Below are 21,833 nucleotides of genomic sequence, written 5' to 3'. Positions count from 1 at the left end.
TTGCAAGAATACTTTAATTTGCCATGTTAAAATGCGCAAGCGCACGCAAACACCAAATCCATATAAATTCTCCCTGCTTGGAGGTCCACTTCTTATGGTCACTCAGGGCTTTCTGCCAGCATCCTGGTGAAGCAGAGGACTGCAGGCTCCTGGGCAAGGTTGCGGATGCTGTAGGCATGTCCTGTTATATGGGGAGAAGAAACGACATGAAGGACAAGACTAAACATACCGCCTCTGAGGACTTTTTAATCTTGAATCGCTTAACTTCAGGGACCAATTTCTCTCTCAGATTAAGCCAAACCTGGACACCTGGTTGTAGACTATGATTAGGCTAATGTGTGTCCAGAGAAAAAGGATCCCCAGTCCTGATTTCTTTACAGAAGTGTTGAGATAAAGTTCTCACCACACGGGATCATGAAGGCTTGTCCAGGGTTGTAATGAGACTCCTTGCCGTGGATGGTCACGCTGACACAACTTGTTAAGACATTATAAACCTTGAATGCAACCAACAAACACTCCTCTAAGTTAGAATGCAATGGCTCATGACTATAGGTAATCCATGCAAGGAGAGGATATCATGATAAAGGACAATAGGAATAAGAAATAGATGGACAGGGGGAGGATGAAAGCAAAGGAGAGACTTAAAGAGGAGTCAACTCACCGAAGTGGTGTTGTGATCCACCGATAGAGGTTTCTTCATGAAGGATCCTAGCAGAATCTTGCCATTGCAGAAGGAGTCAGCCTGCAGATCCACACAGAAGCCAATGGCTCTGCCCCAGTGGCAATACCACTGGAAATGTTCAGGAGTCATCTGACCCCCATCTGTGTAAGGAAAGGAAAGACAAGACAACAATCACGTTTACGTCATAATCTAATAAAGAAGATTTCATCCCTTCATCCTCTTCTTTGTAAGGGATCCCGTTCACGTTTGGCAGATTCTTGACACTTACAACCAGAAACAAAAAAATGCTCGCCCTGCGGCGCTCCAGTATAAAAAAAAAAAAGAAAAAAAAGATTGCACAGATGTTTAGAGCTAAACGCTCTTCATCAGACATCAGATTATTTTTGATACTGGAGCCCAGCAGTGCGAGCGTTTTTTGGTTCCTGGTTATAGTTGGGTTTACCTTCGGCTCAGCACCTGCCTTATTTAGCAAGGGGATGTGCGTGTTTATCTTTCTGTTTAGATTCTTGACATTTACCTAAACGATTCTGAGTGATATCAGTGCAAAAACGTAAAGATGCAATCCACAGCACTGATGTCTAGAATTCAACAATCAGTTCATAGAAAACGCATGTAAATGAAAAGTATGTGAAAAGCAGGGGTGGGATTCTGCAGGGATCACAATTCAATTACACAATTTGACTACTGTATACTGATCAAGGTTAATACTAGGGATAGCTGATCAGCAGCACTAGATAGACAGCAGTCCTAGTCTGAGACTGAATTGCGGCCCTGGTCTTACTTTTGATGTTGGTGGGCCACAGCACCCTGAGCCACTCTACTAGCAGGGCCCGGTCCTCCTCCTGCACCAGTAGGGGCCTCAGAGGAGGGCCACACAGGTCAGAGACGCACAGAGTTGGCCGGAGCACCCTGGTTGACGGCAGGCCTGAGGTCGGCAATAGATAGAGAAGTTAGCATAATTGAGTGAATTGATTGATTGACTGAAACCTTTATTTATACTCAGGTGAGCTCTGAGGTGAGGCCACCTCATTTGCAGAGCTGCTGAGTGTACAACAAAATAGAACAACAAAACAATGTACAGTGCACTTAGTTAAAAACAGTTACAGCATGTATCATAAAGAAATTAAATCAGGCATTTCAATTCCGTAAGGGGAGGAAGAACTTCCAACTTTAACTTGGACTGAATGTCATTCCAGGACTTTGGGGCTGCATAAGTAAATGCTGTCCTGCCAAGTCCTGTACTAGTCCGTGGAACTTTAAGTGTGATCCAGTCACTAGAACGTGTTTGATGGACTGGATTATGGTACTATAGTATGGAATTCCATAGTATGGAATTGCATACTATAGCACACAAACAGAAGAAAAAGAAGGGGGTCAATCAAAAACATAATCTTACACATCAACGAGGAGCCAATATTTGTTCCAATGCACTTCGTTAGCGATGCGCATTTCAAAGTATTATACTGTTCTAATAGTATCAAGATTTTTGTTTTCAGATATCTGGAGAGTCGAATGGTCTTTTTGTTTGGTTTTATCTGAAAATATTCCGACACCAAGGCATTCGGTAGGGAACAAATGAACCATTACACAAATACTCACTGTAACTGTTTACTATGAATTGGTTTATTAAATAACAAAAACGAACTGTTACATATGTTGTGTGCTGTTCTGTTGTTTTGTTAGGCCTACCTGTTTGGTTTTGTTGTGTGGTTGTTTTTGTCCCCCTCTACTGTTCTCAATCTCCAAACTCTCAGGGCGCGCGCCTGGTTCAAGTCATCAGTTCTCACCTGCTTTCAATTAACTAGTTCTTTCTTACCTGCCTGAGCTGTGGCAGGGCTCTGGTTGGTAGAGCTTGGTTTGGTTTGGTTGTTTATTGGTTTGATGTGAAGCTTCTCTTGTGTTACTCTTTTGGTTGTAGTTATGTTAGTTGGTTAAACAGCTTTAGTTATTGTCTGTGATTTAACCCTTTGTATGTTTTTGTGCACACAGGGGCAGATGACTAGTTGAGATACCCTGGGTCTACATCTCCACACACACGTAGGATTACCTGCTGTCTAACACCCCAGTTTAGAGTGCGCACCACCCACTGTACTTTGAGGTGCCCAGCACCTGTAAAGGGGGGGTGGGGTTTTATTTCGGATTATGCTTTTGTTTGGTGCCACTGTTAGTCCTCTCTGTTCCCTGTGTTGCTATTAAATTCATTATTGCCTATCTTGGTTGTCCTGGTTTTGTGTGACTGCACCCTCATCTGTCCAACCCATTGTTTTATGTTGCGCTCTGCTTCCTCGGGCCACCAGGGGGCGTAACACGAACGCAATTTGATATAAATTGATTGGGCATGAGAGAGTCCTTGGATATGGAGGCGTAGTGTGCAACACAACCAACATTAGCCGAGGCTCTGCTCGAGTCAACCATTTTTAAGTTAAAGGAGTAGTAAAGGGAAAATGCATGCTTAGCCCTGTTTTAAGGTTACTTGTGATCATATACAATGATTCAGATCAAAACGTTGACAAAGCTAGCATTTTCGAGAAAGTTGAAATTGCTCTACCACCGTTTAGGTCATACAATGGATGTGGATGGGCATCTTGGAAAATCATTTAAAAACATTTTAAACTCTCGATTTCAAAGACAAGAAACTCACCTAGGTTTTCGTTGGCGTTCTGGCATATAATTCGCCATAAAGTAAGATTCTAGTTCATCTGGAGAGGCTTTTTAAAAATATTTAGCATCGAATTATTTAGTCGCAGCAAATACGTGTGTAAACTTCCGCTTTAACTGATTCCGATCTTGCGCAATGACTTGATCTCGCGGTAGGCGACGTCTGTGGAATCCGGCTCAGCTTCCTTATTTGAAAAGCTAGCCGCAACAACAAGACAGGCTCGTGCGAAGCATTTGTTTGGGATCTCAACAATGACACGCTATTGTGCCATTGCCAATTGTGGCAAAATCCGTTCATCTGTAACTTGTCATAGACTTTCCTACAACGATCCCGCAAGATTGAAGTTGTGGCTAGAATCTCTTTACTTGGACGTAAACACACCCGTGGATATTCTTCGGGTGTTAGATCACCGTGTGTGCGCTTTGCATTTTGAGGACAAATGTTATAAGCCTAGGCTATTCTCGAAGAAATCTCCCAAAAGGGTCTTCCTCAAACGTGATGCTGTTCCGACTTTACATAGAGGAACGACAGAAGACGAACGAGTGGAAGAACTTGTGGTAAGTTCTTATTGCCAGCTGTGTGTGTGTGTGTGGGCGCCCGTGTGTGTGTGTGTTGAAGCATAATAATAGTAATAATCCCTTTGCTAAGACTAACTTTAGAAAAATAGAATTGTAAGAAGTGGTCTTACAGCATGAAATTATCAAAACTATAGATTTATTCGCTCGGACATGAATACTAGTGGTAAAAGCAGGACTCACTTTCAACAGGCAAGGAGGCAGACTCATGGACCGAAAGGTTTGCCATGTCAGCTGTTAGCAACAGGTCCCACTCAGTACAGCACAAACTTTCCTCTTCGGTGGGCATCTGTCGGCAATGTTTGCAAGCACACCACCAAAGACCCGTGGTTCGTGGTATAGCGACAGCTTCATCGACCGTCTCTGGCTCAGCGGTTCGGCGAGCCTCAATCTCTTCCATTTGCTGCAGTTCCTCCTCACTATATTCAGGCTCGAAACGATAAGCGCTGCCGTCAAAGTCTAATTCCTCGCGATCACATTCATACTCTTCTAGATCAACCATTTTGATAAGCGTTTTCTGAACTTTAGCCTAGGGCTTCCTTGTCTGTGAGCGAAAGAGTAGCGTGAGCAGTGAGCAAACTAGCTAGCCTAGCTAACATAAACAATAGCTACCGTAAGTAGTTCCGCTTCCTGAATCACCTCTGCGGATTGATCTACACATCTACAACGGTCGCGTCAATACAAGTCAATGGATTTCATAAAATGATCAATAAAACCCTACAGGATTCATACTTTGCGGCGAATTTGATGTCAGAACACTAGGGCTGCCCCCCAATAGTCGACTTAACGTTAGTCGACGAGAAGAGTCCTAGTCAAGCAAGTTTTCATTAGTCGCTTCATCGCAGAAAGAAAAAAAACCCTCAAAATCTGCTTGGGATAACAATGTCCAGGGCCGGCCCGTATGTATAGACGGACTAGGCAATTGCCTGGAGCGGCACTTTGGCAAGGGCGGCAAAATGTGAGCCAACCAAGGGTACATTTTTTATAAAAAAATAAAAAATCTAGGCGCGTCAATGGTTGAGCCTGCGTGATTGACACATTCCTCGTGGCTGAGGAATGTGTCTGCACCTGCCGCCGCCTCCCCCCTCGCCCCCAGCTCTCACGAGCCATGACTGAGGGAAAATTGAAGCATGTTGTCCAAACGAGCCAAATTATCTGGCAGAGACTACAAAAAAGAGACTATTGAAGGACCAAGCACTCCAAAAACAGAGGGGTTCGTTGTTTAAATATATTGATCCCACCGGGAGTAGCAAGGATGACGCACCTTCTTCAAATCCACGACCGAACCAAGAGACTGCTAGCACTAGTAACATTAGCACAACTACCTCCCTTGCTCCAGAAGAAGCAGCAGGTGCTAGCTTTAGCAGCATCGGAGCAGACAGGCCGCCTTCAAATCTACCGTCAAGCCCACAATGTCAGGAGATTGCCAAACTACCAACTACAGGCATTTGTCCACAAGAAGAAACAGCATGCTAGCTGTAGCACTAGCAGGACAATGACAAGAGCCGATGCTAACGTTAGCCTGCCTCCAGGACCAGATCTACCGTCAAGTTCACAAGCAACTTTTTGCGGAGTTGACTCCGGCTTCTGGAGAACGCAGTTTCTCAAAGTTGAAACTAATAAAAAACTACCTTCGTAGTACAATGACAAAGGACAGACTGAAATGGACTTGCAACGCTCTCCATAGAACACGAACTGGCACAGAGAATCGAAGTTGAGGATGGAATTGACCTTCGCTGCGATGAAGGCACGTCGTGCCGCTTCTGAAAGGTAGGCTAATCATAAATATGAAGCTAATCTTAATTTTCTCTCTAGTCGTTTAAACTGCTTGCGCAAATGCGCACATTCATGCGTGTGTGTGTTTTACGTACATGATAAAGTGGTATAGGACTGAGATTTACACTGGTATTATTTAGTTGGAGAATCTGCTGATATAATGTGCTTGCGCAAATGCGCACATTTCGTGTGTGTGCGTGTATGCGTGTATGCGTTTGTTTTACGCACATAGGAGAGGTGCACTCGTATTTAGCTTGAGGAGCTGAAAATGGATTATTTGGAAAACAGATGTGCTGTAAATAATTTGTAACCAGGTTATATTTATTATTTATTTTAATTTATTTATTAAAATCTGTCCTGATGAAGGTGGCAACACCGAAACGTTGTTAAAAAGATTAAAGCAGAGAAAAAGTGTGTGCGGGAGTCTTGTATTTCTCATTTTATATTTATTATGCAGACATTAGTTTTATTTGTATGGATCCCGCATACTGCGTCATGCATACTGAAGCTAATATTGTTGACACCGAGCACCTATAAGGCATATGTATGGCATGTTGGTGTTTGTGTATTGTTGCTGGTTTTCGCTTTATATTGGCCTTTGTGTTGTTGTCGGTATGGTAGGCCTACGTTGCTAATAGAGAGCGGCATAATTGCTTTTCGCCTAGAGCGGCAGAAATGCACAGGCCGGGCCTGGCGAGAAGCCAACGTAGGCCTAATTCTTTTCATCGTTCTCATTCGTTCGGCCTCTTATTAAGAAATGTGCGTATAGCCTAAAATAGGCCAGCTACATTTTCGTTTGCATTCTGACCTCAGAAAATTGAGTTCTCATGTAGCTCCCATTTATTTCTTCACTGATCGCTCGGCTGTTGTGAAAAATGAAATGTGTGTGGGCTACTTTTGTTTTCCGTGTTACATTTTGTTGTGCTATATGACTGTTTAAATAAATGAGTAATAAAATGTTGTTCAGTCTCCTTGCTGTGTTGCCAAATGCCGACACATTGAGAATGTATTATTCAATTCTGCTGCCGCTCGCTCCGTGTGTATGGTAAGGTTATATGTATAATAATAATAATCATAATAATAAAGGAACGACTAGTTGACTAGTCGCTTGAAATGAGGACTTCTAGTCGAGCAGGAAAATCTTTAGTCGGGGGCAGGCCTACAGAACACCAACGGACACCAATTACACCCTCGGTGAGCTTAACATGTTTTAAGGGTTTAACATGTTTTTGAATGATTTTTCAAGATGCCCATCCACATCCATTGTATGACCAAAACGGTGGTAGAGCAATTATCAACTTTCTCGAAAATGCTAGTTTTGTCAATGTTTTGATCTGAACCATTGTATATGATAATAAGTAACCTTAAAACAGGGCTAAACATGCGTTTTCCCTTTACTACTCCTTTAATGCTTCCGTTAAGTGTGAGAAGCCTGACAGCGGCAGTAGGCCAGCATTATAGCTCAACACATCTGCATACACTTTTTAGCTTGTAATTAAATCATTTCATATGTCAATGGGGATAAAGTTACACAGTACAATATTTAAGTATTTAATTTAAATGGTAAATGGACTGCACTTATATAGCGCTTTTCCACCTTAGCAGGACTCAAAGCGCTCTCATTCCCCCATTCACACACTCACACACCAATGGCGGTAGCTGCCATACAAGGTGCTAAACTGCTCACTAGGAGCAATTTGGGGTTAGGTGTCTTGCTCAAGGACACTTCGACATGTGGACAGTCAGAGCTGGGATTCGAACCACTGACCCTTCGATCATTGAACGACCCGCTCTACCAACTGAGCTACAGCCGCCCTGTTAAACAAAGATTTCCCATTTTTAAAAAGGCCAAAACATTTTTTCTGCTTCAAAAATTGAAACTATGCTACACAAAAAAAATCTATACTACTGTCAGTACTATGGGTATTAAAAATGATTTCCTTGCTTGAGAAATCTGCAAATGCTTTGACAAGGTACAACATAGTAGCAGGCTACCCATGCCCAGTTCGTTTCAAGTCCCTAGATTGTTGTTAAAATTTATACGCACTTGGAAATTGTATCCAAATTATTTTTTAAATGCCAATTTTGCTGTCATCTTGTATTGAATCTCTGAGCTGGTAACATGGAGACATGAACCATATACGTGTATGTGACATTTCAGATCAATCTGTTTATGAGGAGTTACCTTTTATAGGTTTTTCAAAATATTCAACTTGCAGTGAAATCCATCATGGCAGACCTTATGAGTTCTTGAGGCAAATGTGTTCCCCATGAGGAAAGACATAAGTGTACAAAGTTTCATACATTTTTGTAGAATGGCATGGAAATGCTGGCATTTTGAAAGGTGCGTTTTGAATCGGTTACTAATACCGAATTCTACCGGACGAATCATGGTTATTATTTCTGGCATAGTTACTCATGGTCTCTAGTTGCAGCATGCAAATTAGAGCATTTTTGGTCAGGACTTTTTGTGTTATCCAGTAAAACCTTTGTGGACCAACCAACCAACCAACCTACCAACAAAGCGAGCTATAGAGCTGCTGCTCACAGCTAAAGAAAAATAATAAAAATAGGCCTACAATTTATTTTTTCAAAAAACAAACAAACAAAATAGGCTATGCTCAAATTACTACCGTCAGTACAGGTATTCGAATACACAAATACCCATGTTGCCCATCCCTATCTATATCTCTGTTTGTGTAGGCAACTACAGCTGTCAAAAGATAGTGCTCTAGGGGTAATGTTGTAAAACTGAATTTAGAACTTACTCAAATCTTCGTTTTGTTCATACTGCTCCAGCTCAATCATGGAGGACGGCCCACTCTGGAAACCCTTCAACCTAGAGCTGCTGCTCACAGCTAAAGAAAAATAATAAAAATAGGCCTACAATTTATTTTTTCAAAAAACAAACAAACAAAATAGGCTATGCTCAAATTACTACCGTCAGTACAGGTATTCGAATACACAAATACCTATGTTGCCCATCCCTATCTATATCTCTGTTTGTGTAGGCAACTACAGCTGTCAAAAGATAGTGCTCTAGGGGTAATGTTGTAAAACTGAATTTAGAACTTACTCAAATCTTCGTTTTGTTCATACTGCTCCAGCTCAATCATGGAGGACGGCCCACTCTGGAAACCCTTCAACCTATTTGTTAAAAACACAACAAAAAAGACTTCTCATTAATAATCTATTCAAACAATCCATCCAAGGCTGAAAGGGGAAAAAAAACGTGAGAGCACTCACATGTTGTCTGACAGGCGATTGTTATTGCCGGGCCAGTTCAGCATCTGAGAGGTGGCACTTCTCACCACAGCACTGGCGCTCTCATCAAAGGAAATGCGGCCCCCGGCAGGCTCCTGACCCAGGTCCTCATCCTCGGCATTAGAGCCTATAAAAGCAAACTTTTTATATTTATTATGCAGACATTAGTTTTATTTGTATGGATCCCGCATACTGCGTCATGCATACTGAAGCTAATATTGTTGACACCGAGCACCTATAAGGCATATGTATGGCATGTTGGTGTTTGTGTATTGTTGCTGGTTTTCGCTTTATATTGGCCTTTGTGTTGTTGTCGGTATGGTAGGCCTACGTTGCTAATAGAGAGCGGCATAATTGCTTTTCGCCTAGAGCGGCAGAAATGCACAGGCCGGGCCTGGCGAGAAGCCAACGTAGGCCTCATTCTTTTCATCGTTCTCATTCGTTCGGCCTCTTATTAAGAAATGTGCGTATAGCCTAAAATAGGCCAGCTACATTTTCGTTTGCATTCTGACCTCAGAAAATTGAGTTATCATGTAGCTCCCATTTATTTCTTCACTGATCGCTCGGCTGTTGTGAAAAATGAAATGTGTGTGGGCTACTTTTGTTTTCCGTGTTACATTTTGTTGTGCTATATGACTGTTTAAATAAATGAGTAATAAAATGTTGTTCAGTCTCCTTGCTGTGTTGCCAAATGCCGACACATTGAGAATGTATTATTCAATTCTGCTGCCGCTCTCTCCGTGTGTATGGTAAGGTTATATGTATAATAATAATAATCATAATAATAAAGGAACGACTAGTTGACTAGTCGCTTGAAATGAGGACTTCTAGTCGAGCAGGAAAATCTTTAGTCGGGGGCAGGCCTACAGAACACCAACGGACACCAATTACACCCTCGTGAGCTTAACATGTTTTAAGGGTTTAACATGTTTTTGAATGATTTTTCAAGATGCCCATCCACATCCATTGTATGACCAAAACGATGGTAGAGCAATTATTAACTTTCTCGAAAATGCTAGTTTTGTCAATGTTTTGATCTGAACCATTGTATATGATAATAAGTAACCTTAAAACAGGGCTAAACATGCGTTTTCCCTTTACTACTCCTTTAATGCTTCCGTTAAGTGTGAGAAGCCTGACAGCGGCAGTAGGCCAGCATTATAGCTCAACACATCTGCATACACTTTTTAGCTTGTAATTAAATCATTTCATATGTCAATGGGGATAAAGTTACACAGTACAATATTTAAGTATTTAATTTAAATGGTAAATGGACTGCACTTATATAGCGCTTTTCCACCTTAGCAGGACTCAAAGCGCTCTCATTCCCCCATTCACACACTCACACACCAATGGCGGTAGCTGCCATACAAGGTGCTAAACTGCTCACTAGGAGCAATTTGGGGTTAGGTGTCTTGCTCAAGGACACTTCGACATGTGGACAGTCAGAGCTGGGATTCGAACCACTGACCCTTCGATCATTGAACGACCCGCTCTACCAACTGAGCTACAGCCGCCCTGTTAAACAAAGATTTCCCATTTTTAAAAAGGCCAAAACATTTTTTCTGCTTCAAAAATTGAAACTATGCTACACAAAAAAAATCTATACTACTGTCAGTACTATGGGTATTAAAAATGATTTCCTTGCTTGAGAAATCTGCAAATGCTTTGACAAGGTACAACATAGTAGCAGGCTACCCATGCCCAGTTCGTTTCAAGTCCCTAGATTGTTGTTAAAATGTATACGCACTTGGAAATTGTATCCAAATTATTTTTTAAATGCCAATTTTGCTGTCATCTTGTATTGAATCTCTTAGCTGGTAACATGGAGACATGAACCATATACGTGTATGTGACATTTCAGATCAATCTGTTTATGAGGAGTTACCTTTTATAGGTTTTTCAAAATATTCAACTTGCAGTGAAATCCATCATGGCAGACCTTATGAGTTCTTGAGGCAAATGTGTTCCCCATGAGGAAAGACATAAGTGTACAAAGTTTCATACATTTTTGTAGAATGGCATGGAAATGCTGGCATTTTGAAAGGTGCGTTTTGAATCGGTTACTAATACCGAATTCTACCGGACGAATCATGGTTATTATTTCTGGCATAGTTACTCATGGTCTCTAGTTGCAGCATGCAAATTAGAGCATTTTTGGTCAGGACTTTTTGTGTTATCCAGTAAAACCTTTGTGGACCAACCAACCAACCAACCTACCAACAAAGCGAGCTATAGAGCTGCTGCTCACAGCTAAAGAAAAATAATAAAAATAGGCCTACAATTTATTTTTTCAAAAAACAAACAAACAAAATAGGCTATGCTCAAATTACTACCGTCAGTACAGGTATTCGAATACACAAATACCTATGTTGCCCATCCCTATCTATATCTCTGTTTGTGTAGGCAACTACAGCTGTCAAAAGATAGTGCTCTAGGGGTAATGTTGTAAAACTGAATTTAGAACTTACTCAAATCTTCGTTTTGTTCATACTGCTCCAGCTCAATCATGGAGGACGGCCCACTCTGGAAACCCTTCAACCTAGAGCTGCTGCTCACAGCTAAAGAAAAATAATAAAAATAGGCCTACAATTTATTTTTTCAAAAAACAAACAAACAAAATAGGCTATGCTCAAATTACTACCGTCAGTACAGGTATTCGAATACACAAATACCTATGTTGCCCATCCCTATCTATATCTCTGTTTGTGTAGGCAACTACAGCTGTCAAAAGATAGTGCTCTAGGGGTAATGTTGTAAAACTGAATTTAGAACTTACTCAAATCTTCGTTTTGTTCATACTGCTCCAGCTCAATCATGGAGGACGGCCCACTCTGGAAACCCTTCAACCTATTTGTTAAAAACACAACAAAAAAGACTTCTCATTAATAATCTATTCAAACAATCCATCCAAGGCTGAAAGGGGAAAAAAAACGTGAGAGCACTCACATGTTGTCTGACAGGCGATTGTTATTGCCGGGCCAGTTCAGCATCTGAGAGGTGGCACTTCTCACCACAGCACTGGCGCTCTCATCAAAGGAAATGCGGCCCCCGGCAGGCTCCTGACCCAGGTCCTCATCCTCGGCATTAGAGCCTATAAAAGCAAACTTTTTATATTTATTATGCAGACATTAGTTTTATTTGTATGGATCCCGCATACTGCGTCATGCATACTGAAGCTAATATTGTTGACACCGAGCACCTATAAGGCATATGTATGGCATGTTGGTGTTTGTGTATTGTTGCTGGTTTTCGCTTTATATTGGCCTTTGTGTTGTTGTCGGTATGGTAGGCCTACGTTGCTAATAGAGAGCGGCATAATTGCTTTTCGCCTAGAGCGGCAGAAATGCACAGGCCGGGCCTGGCGAGAAGCCAACGTAGGCCTCATTCTTTTCATCGTTCTCATTCGTTCGGCCTCTTATTAAGAAATGTGCGTATAGCCTAAAATAGGCCAGCTACATTTTCGTTTGCATTCTGACCTCAGAAAATTGAGTTCTCATGTAGCTCCCATTTATTTCTTCACTGATCGCTCGGCTGTTGTGAAAAATGAAATGTGTGTGGGCTACTTTTGTTTTCCGTGTTACATTTTGTTGTGCTATATGACTGTTTAAATAAATGAGTAATAAAATGTTGTTCAGTCTCCTTGCTGTGTTGCCAAATGCCGACACATTGAGAATGTATTATTCAATTCTGCTGCCGCTCGCTCCGTGTGTATGGTAAGGTTATATGTATAATAATAATAATCATAATAATAAAGGAACGACTAGTTGACTAGTCGCTTGAAATGAGGACTTCTAGTCGAGCAGGAAAATCTTTAGTCGGGGGCAGGCCTACAGAACACCAACGGACACCAATTACACCCTCGGTGAGCTTAACATGTTTTAAGGGTTTAACATGTTTTTGAATGATTTTTCAAGATGCCCATCCACATCCATTGTATGACCAAAACGGTGGTAGAGCAATTATCAACTTTCTCGAAAATGCTAGTTTTGTCAATGTTTTGATCTGAACCATTGTATATGATAATAAGTAACCTTAAAACAGGGCTAAACATGCGTTTTCCCTTTACTACTCCTTTAATGCTTCCGTTAAGTGTGAGAAGCCTGACAGCGGCAGTAGGCCAGCATTATAGCTCAACACATCTGCATACACTTTTTAGCTTGTAATTAAATCATTTCATATGTCAATGGGGATAAAGTTACACAGTACAATATTTAAGTATTTAATTTAAATGGTAAATGGACTGCACTTATATAGCGCTTTTCCACCTTAGCAGGACTCAAAGCGCTCTCATTCCCCCATTCACACACTCACACACCAATGGCGGTAGCTGCCATACAAGGTGCTAAACTGCTCACTAGGAGCAATTTGGGGTTAGGTGTCTTGCTCAAGGACACTTCGACATGTGGACAGTCAGAGCTGGGATTCGAACCACTGACCCTTCGATCATTGAACGACCCGCTCTACCAACTGAGCTACAGCCGCCCTGTTAAACAAAGATTTCCCATTTTTAAAAAGGCCAAAACATTTTTTCTGCTTCAAAAATTGAAACTATGCTACACAAAAAAAATCTATACTACTGTCAGTACTATGGGTATTAAAAATGATTTCCTTGCTTGAGAAATCTGCAAATGCTTTGACAAGGTACAACATAGTAGCAGGCTACCCATGCCCAGTTCGTTTCAAGTCCCTAGATTGTTGTTAAAATTTATACGCACTTGGAAATTGTATCCAAATTATTTTTTAAATGCCAATTTTGCTGTCATCTTGTATTGAATCTCTGAGCTGGTAACATGGAGACATGAACCATATACGTGTATGTGACATTTCAGATCAATCTGTTTATGAGGAGTTACCTTTTATAGGTTTTTCAAAATATTCAACTTGCAGTGAAATCCATCATGGCAGACCTTATGAGTTCTTGAGGCAAATGTGTTCCCCATGAGGAAAGACATAAGTGTACAAAGTTTCATACATTTTTGTAGAATGGCATGGAAATGCTGGCATTTTGAAAGGTGCGTTTTGAATCGGTTACTAATACCGAATTCTACCGGACGAATCATGGTTATTATTTCTGGCATAGTTACTCATGGTCTCTAGTTGCAGCATGCAAATTAGAGCATTTTTGGTCAGGACTTTTTGTGTTATCCAGTAAAACCTTTGTGGACCAACCAACCAACCAACCTACCAACAAAGCGAGCTATAGAGCTGCTGCTCACAGCTAAAGAAAAATAATAAAAATAGGCCTACAATTTATTTTTTCAAAAAACAAACAAACAAAATAGGCTATGCTCAAATTACTACCGTCAGTACAGGTATTCGAATACACAAATACCTATGTTGCCCATCCCTATCTATATCTCTGTTTGTGTAGGCAACTACAGCTGTCAAAAGATAGTGCTCTAGGGGTAATGTTGTAAAACTGAATTTAGAACTTACTCAAATCTTCGTTTTGTTCATACTGCTCCAGCTCAATCATGGAGGACGGCCCACTCTGGAAACCCTTCAACCTATTTGTTAAAAACACAACAAAAAAGACTTCTCATTAATAATCTATTCAAACAATCCATCCAAGGCTGAAAGGGGGAAAAAAACGTGAGAGCACTCACATGTTGTCTGACAGGCGATTGTTATTGCCGAGCCAGTTCAGCATCTGAGAGGTGGCACTTCTCACCACAGCAATGGCGCTCTCATCAAAGGAAATGCGGCCCCCGGCAGGCTCCTGACCCAGGTCCTCATCCTCGGCATTAGAGCCTTCTCTGGTGAGGCTTCTCTGGGCAGACCCCTGCTCCTGGGGGGTAGAGAGCCGTTTACGCCCTCTCTTCTGGAAGGTCCTGGTAGCAGACAGATCCTTCTTCTTCGGCTTCTTCCTGGGCGGTGAGGCGGTGGTCTCCACGTTAACGGGAGACGTGTTGAGTTCCCACCAGTTGCCGGGAGTTTTCCGCCGCCGTTTCTCCGGGACGTGATCCTTTGGTCTCTGGGGAGTGAAGGGGTCGAGTGTGCTGGGTAATTTTCCATTTGGGGTGTGAGAGTACACCCTGTCGAACACCTCTTTACCTGGAAAGTCCCAAACAGTAAAGCACTTTAGAATTATGATAGAAATCAGTGTGGAAGGTGTGTCCAGCTATCTGCCAACCTTACCTGGAGTGAAGGTGTGCTGCCTGACCTCTCCCTGGTCCTGCTCGACTGTGTTCACCTCCCCTTCCTCCTCTGTCTGAACAGGCTTCTCTTGACTGGCCTTCCTCTTCTGGGCCCGTCTGGCCCTCCTGGTAGCCTTCTTTGGCCTCAGGTCTGAGGGCTGCTTGGATGAGCGCTCTGTTTGCCTCCTGTCCCTCTCTTCCTGACCACCTTCCAGCTTCTCTTCTGCAGGGAAACAAGAAAAGAGTGATAAGAGGAGATACATGACGACTGATTAGTCATAAGTTTAACTTTAAAAATCACACTGACCCATTTCATCATATACTGTATACACAAAACAAAATAGGACTACTCAAAGACGATTATTACTTGTGTTCTCTGATTTAAACTGGTGAGTGAGGCCTTACTTAGCACAGGGGGAATATTCCCAGTCCTCCGAACTAGCGCTAGACATTTCTAGAAGTCTCCCGCAAGTAACAATTCACAAAGCTGTGTGGAGCCGTGGACCATCTTTTTCTTCTGAATGGGGAGACATTTTTTGCTACGAGAAAGGGGCGGAGCTGACCTCATTGCTAGGAATGATATGCTTCATGAGCGTGCTTGTGATTATGACCCTCTGTGATTGATGACAGCTGCTTCCTGTTCATATTCTACCTGTCTAGTGTGTGAACTGAGTGTATAAACTGTTCACATTCTACCCATCTAGTGTGTAAACTGTTCTCACATTCTACCTGTCTAGTGTATAAACTGGTATTACATTCTACCTGTCTAGTGTATAAACTGTTCCCATTCTACCTGTCTAGTGTATAAACTGTTCACATTCTACCTGTCTAGTGTATAAACTGTTCCCATTCTACATGTCTAGTGTATAAACTGTTCACATTCTACCCATCTAGTGTGTAAACTGTTCTCACATTCTACCTGTCTAGTGTATAAACTGGTATTACATTCTACCTGTCTAGTGTATAAACTGTTCCCATTCTACCTGTCTAGTGTATAAACTGTTCCCATTCTACATGTCTAGTGTATAAACTGTTCACATTCTACCTGTCTAGTGTATAAACTGTTCCCATTCTACATGTCTAGTGTATAAACTGTTCTCACATTCTACCTGTCTAGTGTATAAACTGGTATTACATTCTACATGTCTAGTGTATAAACTGGTATTACATTCTACCTGTCTAGTGTATAAACTGTTCCCATTCTACCTGTCAAGTGTATAAACTGATATTACATTCTACATGTCTAGTGTATAAACTGTTCACATTCTACCCATCTAGTGTAAAAACTGTTGTCACACATTCTAAAAAAGACTTATAATAAAGACTTCTTGACAGACAAGCACACTTAACATCTCCTGACCCTTAACATCTCCTGACCCTTAACATCTCCTGACCCTTAACATCTCCTGACCCTTAACATCTCCTGACCCTTAACATCTCCTGACCCTTAACATCTCCTGACCCTTAACATCTCCTGACCCTTAGCATCTCCTGACCCTTAACATCTCCTGACCCTTAACATCTCCTGACCCTTAGCATCTCCTGACCCTTAACATCTCCTGACCCTTAACATCTCCTGACCCTTAGCACTGGAGCCACACAACCTTGTGTGCTCCCTTGCTCTAGTCACTCCACACAAACAACTGCAACACCAGGGATCCATCTGTCAAGCTCCTGAACTCCTGAGTGGATGCATTTGCCTAATCTCCAGTGAGGACGAGTCTGCCCATTGTCGGGAGGTTGATCACCTGGCTTCCTGGTGCACTTGTAACAGTCTGGAGCTCAACGCCTGCAGATGGTTGTAGACTTCTGAAGGAGCCCCCCCCCCTCTCCTGCACCCCTTTGCCTGAATGGGTTGACAGTTTACTCTGTATAATCATTCAAGTTCCTGGGAACCATCACATCGCAGGACCTCAAGTGGCAGAACATCATCCCCATCACCAAGAAGGTACAACAGAGGATGTTCTTCCTGCCCCAACTGAAGAAATTCAATTTGCCACAGACAATCATGGAGTAGTCCTACACGGCCATTACCGTCTGGTATGGTGCCTCTACAGCCAGGGACGAGGAAAAACCCGTCTGGCCAAATCCTCATGCAACCTGAACAGTTTCTTCCCCAGACAGTGGGGCTCACATACAAGTGAACTACTGGGCACTCACCAATGCTGCCTGCACTGAATGTTCACTTTTCTCAATTTCCATTATTGCACAAATAGTTGTCACTTTCATCTCTGGCGTTATGGGCTTGACTACCTCCCTCACTGGGTCCACAATAAACCCAGTGAGTTTATTGCTCTGTTAGCAAAACAGCTTGCCAATAGCGATGCAAATTAAGTGCAGCAGGCATTCACCTTTAGGAATTATTTTACATGTAGTCTCTCTAAAAGTCCTCTCCACCACACCCCAATTTCCCTAGGTTTAAGAGCTATCGTAACGTAACTTTGTGAATTTTCAACTTTTAAAATTGGGAGTGAAAGTGAAACGCCCAATTTTCTCTAAATTTGGCCATTTAGGAGCACTTTTTTTTGCCTTCAGATGTTCTGTGAATATGGTCCATGGCTGGGTTACCTGATGGACCCAGGACCCCTGGAGCATCCTCCTCCTTGCCTGGCTGCTCCGTCTCCTCCTCCGAGCCCCACACAGGACCAGGGCTCACTGCAGCGTCTGGCTCCTTCCCTCTCAAGGATTTCACCGCCCTCTTCCCCATTTTCGTAGCGGGTTTCGCTTTGCCAGACCTAGCGGCCGCGCCCTCTCCGGGTTCATCGTCCTCGCTCTCGCCTGCGGCCGATGACATCGCAGTCTGTCTTTTCCTCGTGGATGGCTGTTCGTCTCGGGCTGTCATGTCATCTACGGGGCAGTCGTCTTGACCGGCGATCCCGTCAGCCTCTGCGTCAGGCCCCGCCTCCCTCCTGGGACTAGAGTTCTTCTTTTCCCTCTCCTTGGCAGCATGTTTCCTGGCTGCGGACGTTGAGGGGACGGGCATGTGTGAAGATGTGCCTCCAAACACCGCTTTCCCTTTCTTCCCTTTAACTGTCCGTTCTGCAGCGTGAGGTTCCTCTGGCGGAGCGCTCCCAGCTCCCCCTCCTGATTTCGGCCTCCCAGCAGCCGTCTCTGATTGGTCGCCCTGCGGCGCCGTGTCTGCGGACACATCCTGGTTGGATGAAGAGGTCTGAGCTTTGCCCTGCTTCGCTCGAGCTTTACTCTGGTTGGGGTTGGTTTTCTTAGGGATGGTGATGGTGAAGCGAGGGCTGTCGTCCTCCAGAATCATAAATTCATCGTCCTCTGGCTCGGGTGGAAGAGCAGGTTCCTTCACTGGAGACGACATCCACGAACTGAAAAGATACAGGCGGTCAGGTGCTGATTCTGCCAGCTCCTTTGTGGTGCTAGCAGCCTCAGAGCACAGTCAGTGTGGCCTTGGCCTTACGTAAACCAGAGCATTGCGCTATGGTAATTAGCAGTCAGTTGAAAACAAATGTAGAGAATAATCTTAATAAACTTTACCATGCAGGTTTAGACTGGATGCTCTCTCTCAGCTTCAGCAAAAAATCAGACATGTCTTTGCCACTTCGTTTGGACTGGGAAGGTCTGGGCTCCGGTGGAGGATGGGCCTGGGTCTGCTGCTTCAGTGCCGTGACTGGAGGGCAGGCTCTCACTTGCCTTGTGATGATAAGTAATGACAAACAAAACAGAGAACTGAATACATTTCAAAGCATGGATAAAATACACTTGTGTACTTGAGTATGCATGGATGGATACAAAACGTAAACCCATATAAAGGTGTGCTGGGAGATCTATGATCAGGCAGGTATGAGTGCATTCTTACAGTGGCAATGATTCCTCTGGTAACGTTTTGCTGTGGCAGCCCGTAATCTTAACCGGAGGAGGGTCCATTTCAGCATCATCACCTCTAAAATGGAGGATTAAGAGGACAACATTATGCACTTTTTAATCACAGTATCAGATCGACAATTATAACAAAAATCAGGATGTTGGTCACAACAACACTACTCCAAACGAACACTTCCTTACCCGCCGGCTGCAGGAGAGGTTATGAGCACCGGAGACAGGGGCAGTAAGTCTACTTGTCCCCCAGACACAGCTTTGCCATCTTGTATGGACTGGGTCTGGGTTTGCCGCTTCAGTGTTGTGACTGGAGGGCTGGATCTCGATTGCCTGGTGATGAACAACAACGGAGCAAAACAAACAAAACAGATTAATACAGTTATTTCAAAGCATAATAACAACAATAATAATTAATAATAATAACAATAATAATTCGATTTATTTATAAAGCACTTTTCATTGTCAGGCAATCTCAATGTGCTGAAACAATCACAAATATATAGAATGGATAAAATACACGTATGTAGATGTACACAGTATGCATGGATGGATATAAAACATAACCCATATAAAGGTGTTGTAGGAGATCTATGATCAGTGCAGGTATGAGTGCATTCTTACTGGGGCAGTGATTCCTCTGGTAACGTTTTGCTGGTGCTGCACGCCGCAGGTAAATCATAGCTGCCACAGCAAAGGAAAGGGGAAAGCAAACGGTTAGAAATCTTTGAAAATATTTTTCTGCCCAAACGCACTTTTGAAATAATTCTTTAATCTCCATATGACCCTAGTGTTGGGCTCCACATTTCTCAGCACCACTATTTTTTTGGAGACATGCCATAGCCAAGTTTCTGTTCTCAATTGTCCAGATGAGTTGAAAAAAGCCAATGCTAACAACCAGGACAGTCAGGTAGACTAAAACAAATTAACATTTGCCTGCCTGCTATGAAATAAGACAATGTAGCCATAACCAGCAATGTATGTTAAGTATATGAATTAGGGATGGGAATTTCGACTAATTTTAAAACCGAGTAACCTAACCTGATCCTACTCGAGTAACCGATTACTCAAAAAAAAGATTACTCAAAATAAGATACCGTCCAGACAGAGCGCATTTAACCCCGGCCCCCTCGGAGGGGAATACGTTTTTTTCCGCCGTTATTACCGTGGCGGTGCTTTCATGTCTCGTCCATGCCCTTGCAAATAAACATATTTAAAAGTTGATGTGTGGTTGGATGCATTACTTATCATCAGATTGAATAACCCATAGGTTTTCATGAAGCTATCGGAATCGAAAAACGCAGCCTTTTAATGTGGATGCACTGCCCAGCTCATAGCCTATTAAGCCTATCGTTAGGCTACTCTGAAAACTCTAAGCCTACAATATGCAACCAATTTACTAATATAAATTAAGTATTAAACCAAGCCTTTACTGCCGATGCCGGATAACAAGTGAATTCATTTTTAGCGTTATCTAAAAAGCACCGCGGCACTCACTGCCTATTTCCAATTTATTGGACAATAATGGATGTTTTGGCGTCAAGCCTTCATTAGAGAAATGTCCATGCAAAACTAAATAGATTTATTGAACAACAGGCCTATTCATTCAATATGTATGTATAGCAGGCTGGAAAACTATAGGAGTAGGCTATACGCACATGGGCCTGTGCTGGTACTCGCTGTCTTTTTCAGCACCACCTCAGGGCTCATTACCAACATGATTAGCCTACCGCTAAATGATGGGAGTGCTGCCTGGAGCCAGAGTACAAAGTTCACTCACACCACTGCCTACTATGCACAGTATGCAGATAAACAAAACCAGAGACCCGGTACCAGCGTTTAATTGTCAAAACAAAACAAATGAAGTGGCATATACTGTATATAGGCTTAAGTCTATAGTTCTCTCATAGGCTACCTACGCTGTAACAGGTTTGAAAGTCCGAGGCTCGATCCATAAAATGCTTTAACACTATGCAAAACCACGGTGTAGTTTGATCCGAAAATGCTTAACAGTATGGAAAACCGAACCATGGACAGCTAGCATTAGCAAGCCCATGGGCTAATTATTGCTAGTTTTTGTGACCACGTAACTTTGCACCCAAGAACTGTGTCCATGTAAATAAATATAGCTTTTAAAACGTAACCAGTTAGCTGGCTAGACAGTAATCAACTAGTAATCAGTCATCACTGCCCCTGACAACTGGCTGCATTTATTATTTTTACGATCGGTGCACTTTCAGATATTCCGTTTAATAGCCAGGCAGGGGTTCCCCCGGGATCCCCAGACAGCTGACGAGTCATGCCCTATCTAATATCTGATCAGGGGGTTCCCCCGGGATCCCCAGACAGCTGACGAGTCATGCCCTATCTAATATCTGATCATTGGTTGCCTGAAAGAGCCGCAGTGACGTTGGCAGCACCTTTCTGAAAAGTTGAGATGGCAATGTTTTCAAAAAGCCGGAGCGCTCGAAAAAAGACTGTATACAGCGCTTTTCTCCAGGCAGCCGCCAATGCTCTATCCTCTTTGGTAACAATTGAAAAAGGGCACAGGCGCTCAGAAATGCGGCCAAACATGCCATATTGTATAGCCTTTAGATTAACCGAGTAGTATTTATTTTCCGACTAGCAGATTGCCTACTCGGGTACTCGAGAAATCGGTTAACCGTGCACATCCCTAATATGAATATTAAAGCTGAATCAACCACTGTTGCCTAAGTTACACACAGTAGCTAGTGTGAAATGGAGAGAATGATATAAATCGTTTAAATCACTTAAGACAATGTAAAGCTGATTGTAGTCCAACTATGCAGGAAATTAGCTATGTAAATAAAGCTTTATATCATTAATTGATGAATGAAGGAAGAGTATTCTCATTGAAATGAGTCAAAATGTCTCAC

The 21,833-nt window shown here is 42.6% G+C and overlaps 1 protein-coding gene across 1 annotated transcript; it reads right to left on the bottom strand.

The window, feature by feature from the left end:
- Positions 1 to 42: 42 nt before the first annotated feature.
- Positions 43 to 19,609, bottom strand: LOC311328909 (uncharacterized protein). Its single transcript, XM_084462807.1, has 18 exons — positions 19,561 to 19,609; positions 19,126 to 19,269; positions 18,920 to 19,003; positions 18,598 to 18,753; positions 17,665 to 18,428; positions 15,098 to 15,319; positions 14,566 to 15,013; positions 14,396 to 14,466; positions 11,906 to 12,050; positions 11,736 to 11,806; positions 11,428 to 11,517; positions 8,939 to 9,083; positions 8,769 to 8,839; positions 8,461 to 8,550; positions 1,464 to 1,607; positions 662 to 822; positions 404 to 494; positions 43 to 181 (listed from the first exon to the last, which is right to left on the bottom strand). The coding sequence occupies exons 3-18, from the start codon at positions 18,985 to 18,987 to the stop codon at positions 99 to 101; spliced, it is 2,820 nt and encodes a 939-aa protein (XP_084318933.1). The 5' UTR covers positions 18,988 to 19,003; positions 19,126 to 19,269; positions 19,561 to 19,609; the 3' UTR covers positions 43 to 98.
- Positions 19,610 to 21,833: the final 2,224 nt, after the last annotated feature.

This window comes from Borostomias antarcticus (genome assembly GCF_949987555.1).
Source record: "Borostomias antarcticus genome assembly, contig: scaffold_179, whole genome shotgun sequence".
NCBI classification, from domain to species: Eukaryota; Metazoa; Chordata; class Actinopteri; order Stomiiformes; family Stomiidae; genus Borostomias; species Borostomias antarcticus.
Note: the sequence above shows the minus strand (reverse complement) of the source record. Positions and strands in the feature narration are given on the sequence as shown.

What these genes read in the sequence shown, in the direction of transcription:
- LOC311328909 (XM_084462807.1), bottom strand. Translation starts at nt 18,987, where the DNA reads ATGGACCCTCCTCCGGTTAAGATTACGGGCTGCCACAGCAAAACGTTA. An exon ending in AGGGGTCCTGGGTCCATCAG is followed by an intron (nt 15,320 to 17,664) that starts GTAACCCAGCCA and finishes GTTTCCCTGCAG; the next exon opens with AAGAGAAGCTGGAAGGTGGT. An exon ending in TGAACAAAACGAAGATTTGA is followed by an intron (nt 9,084 to 11,427) that starts GTAAGTTCTAAA and finishes TTGCTTTTATAG; the next exon opens with GCTCTAATGCCGAGGATGAG.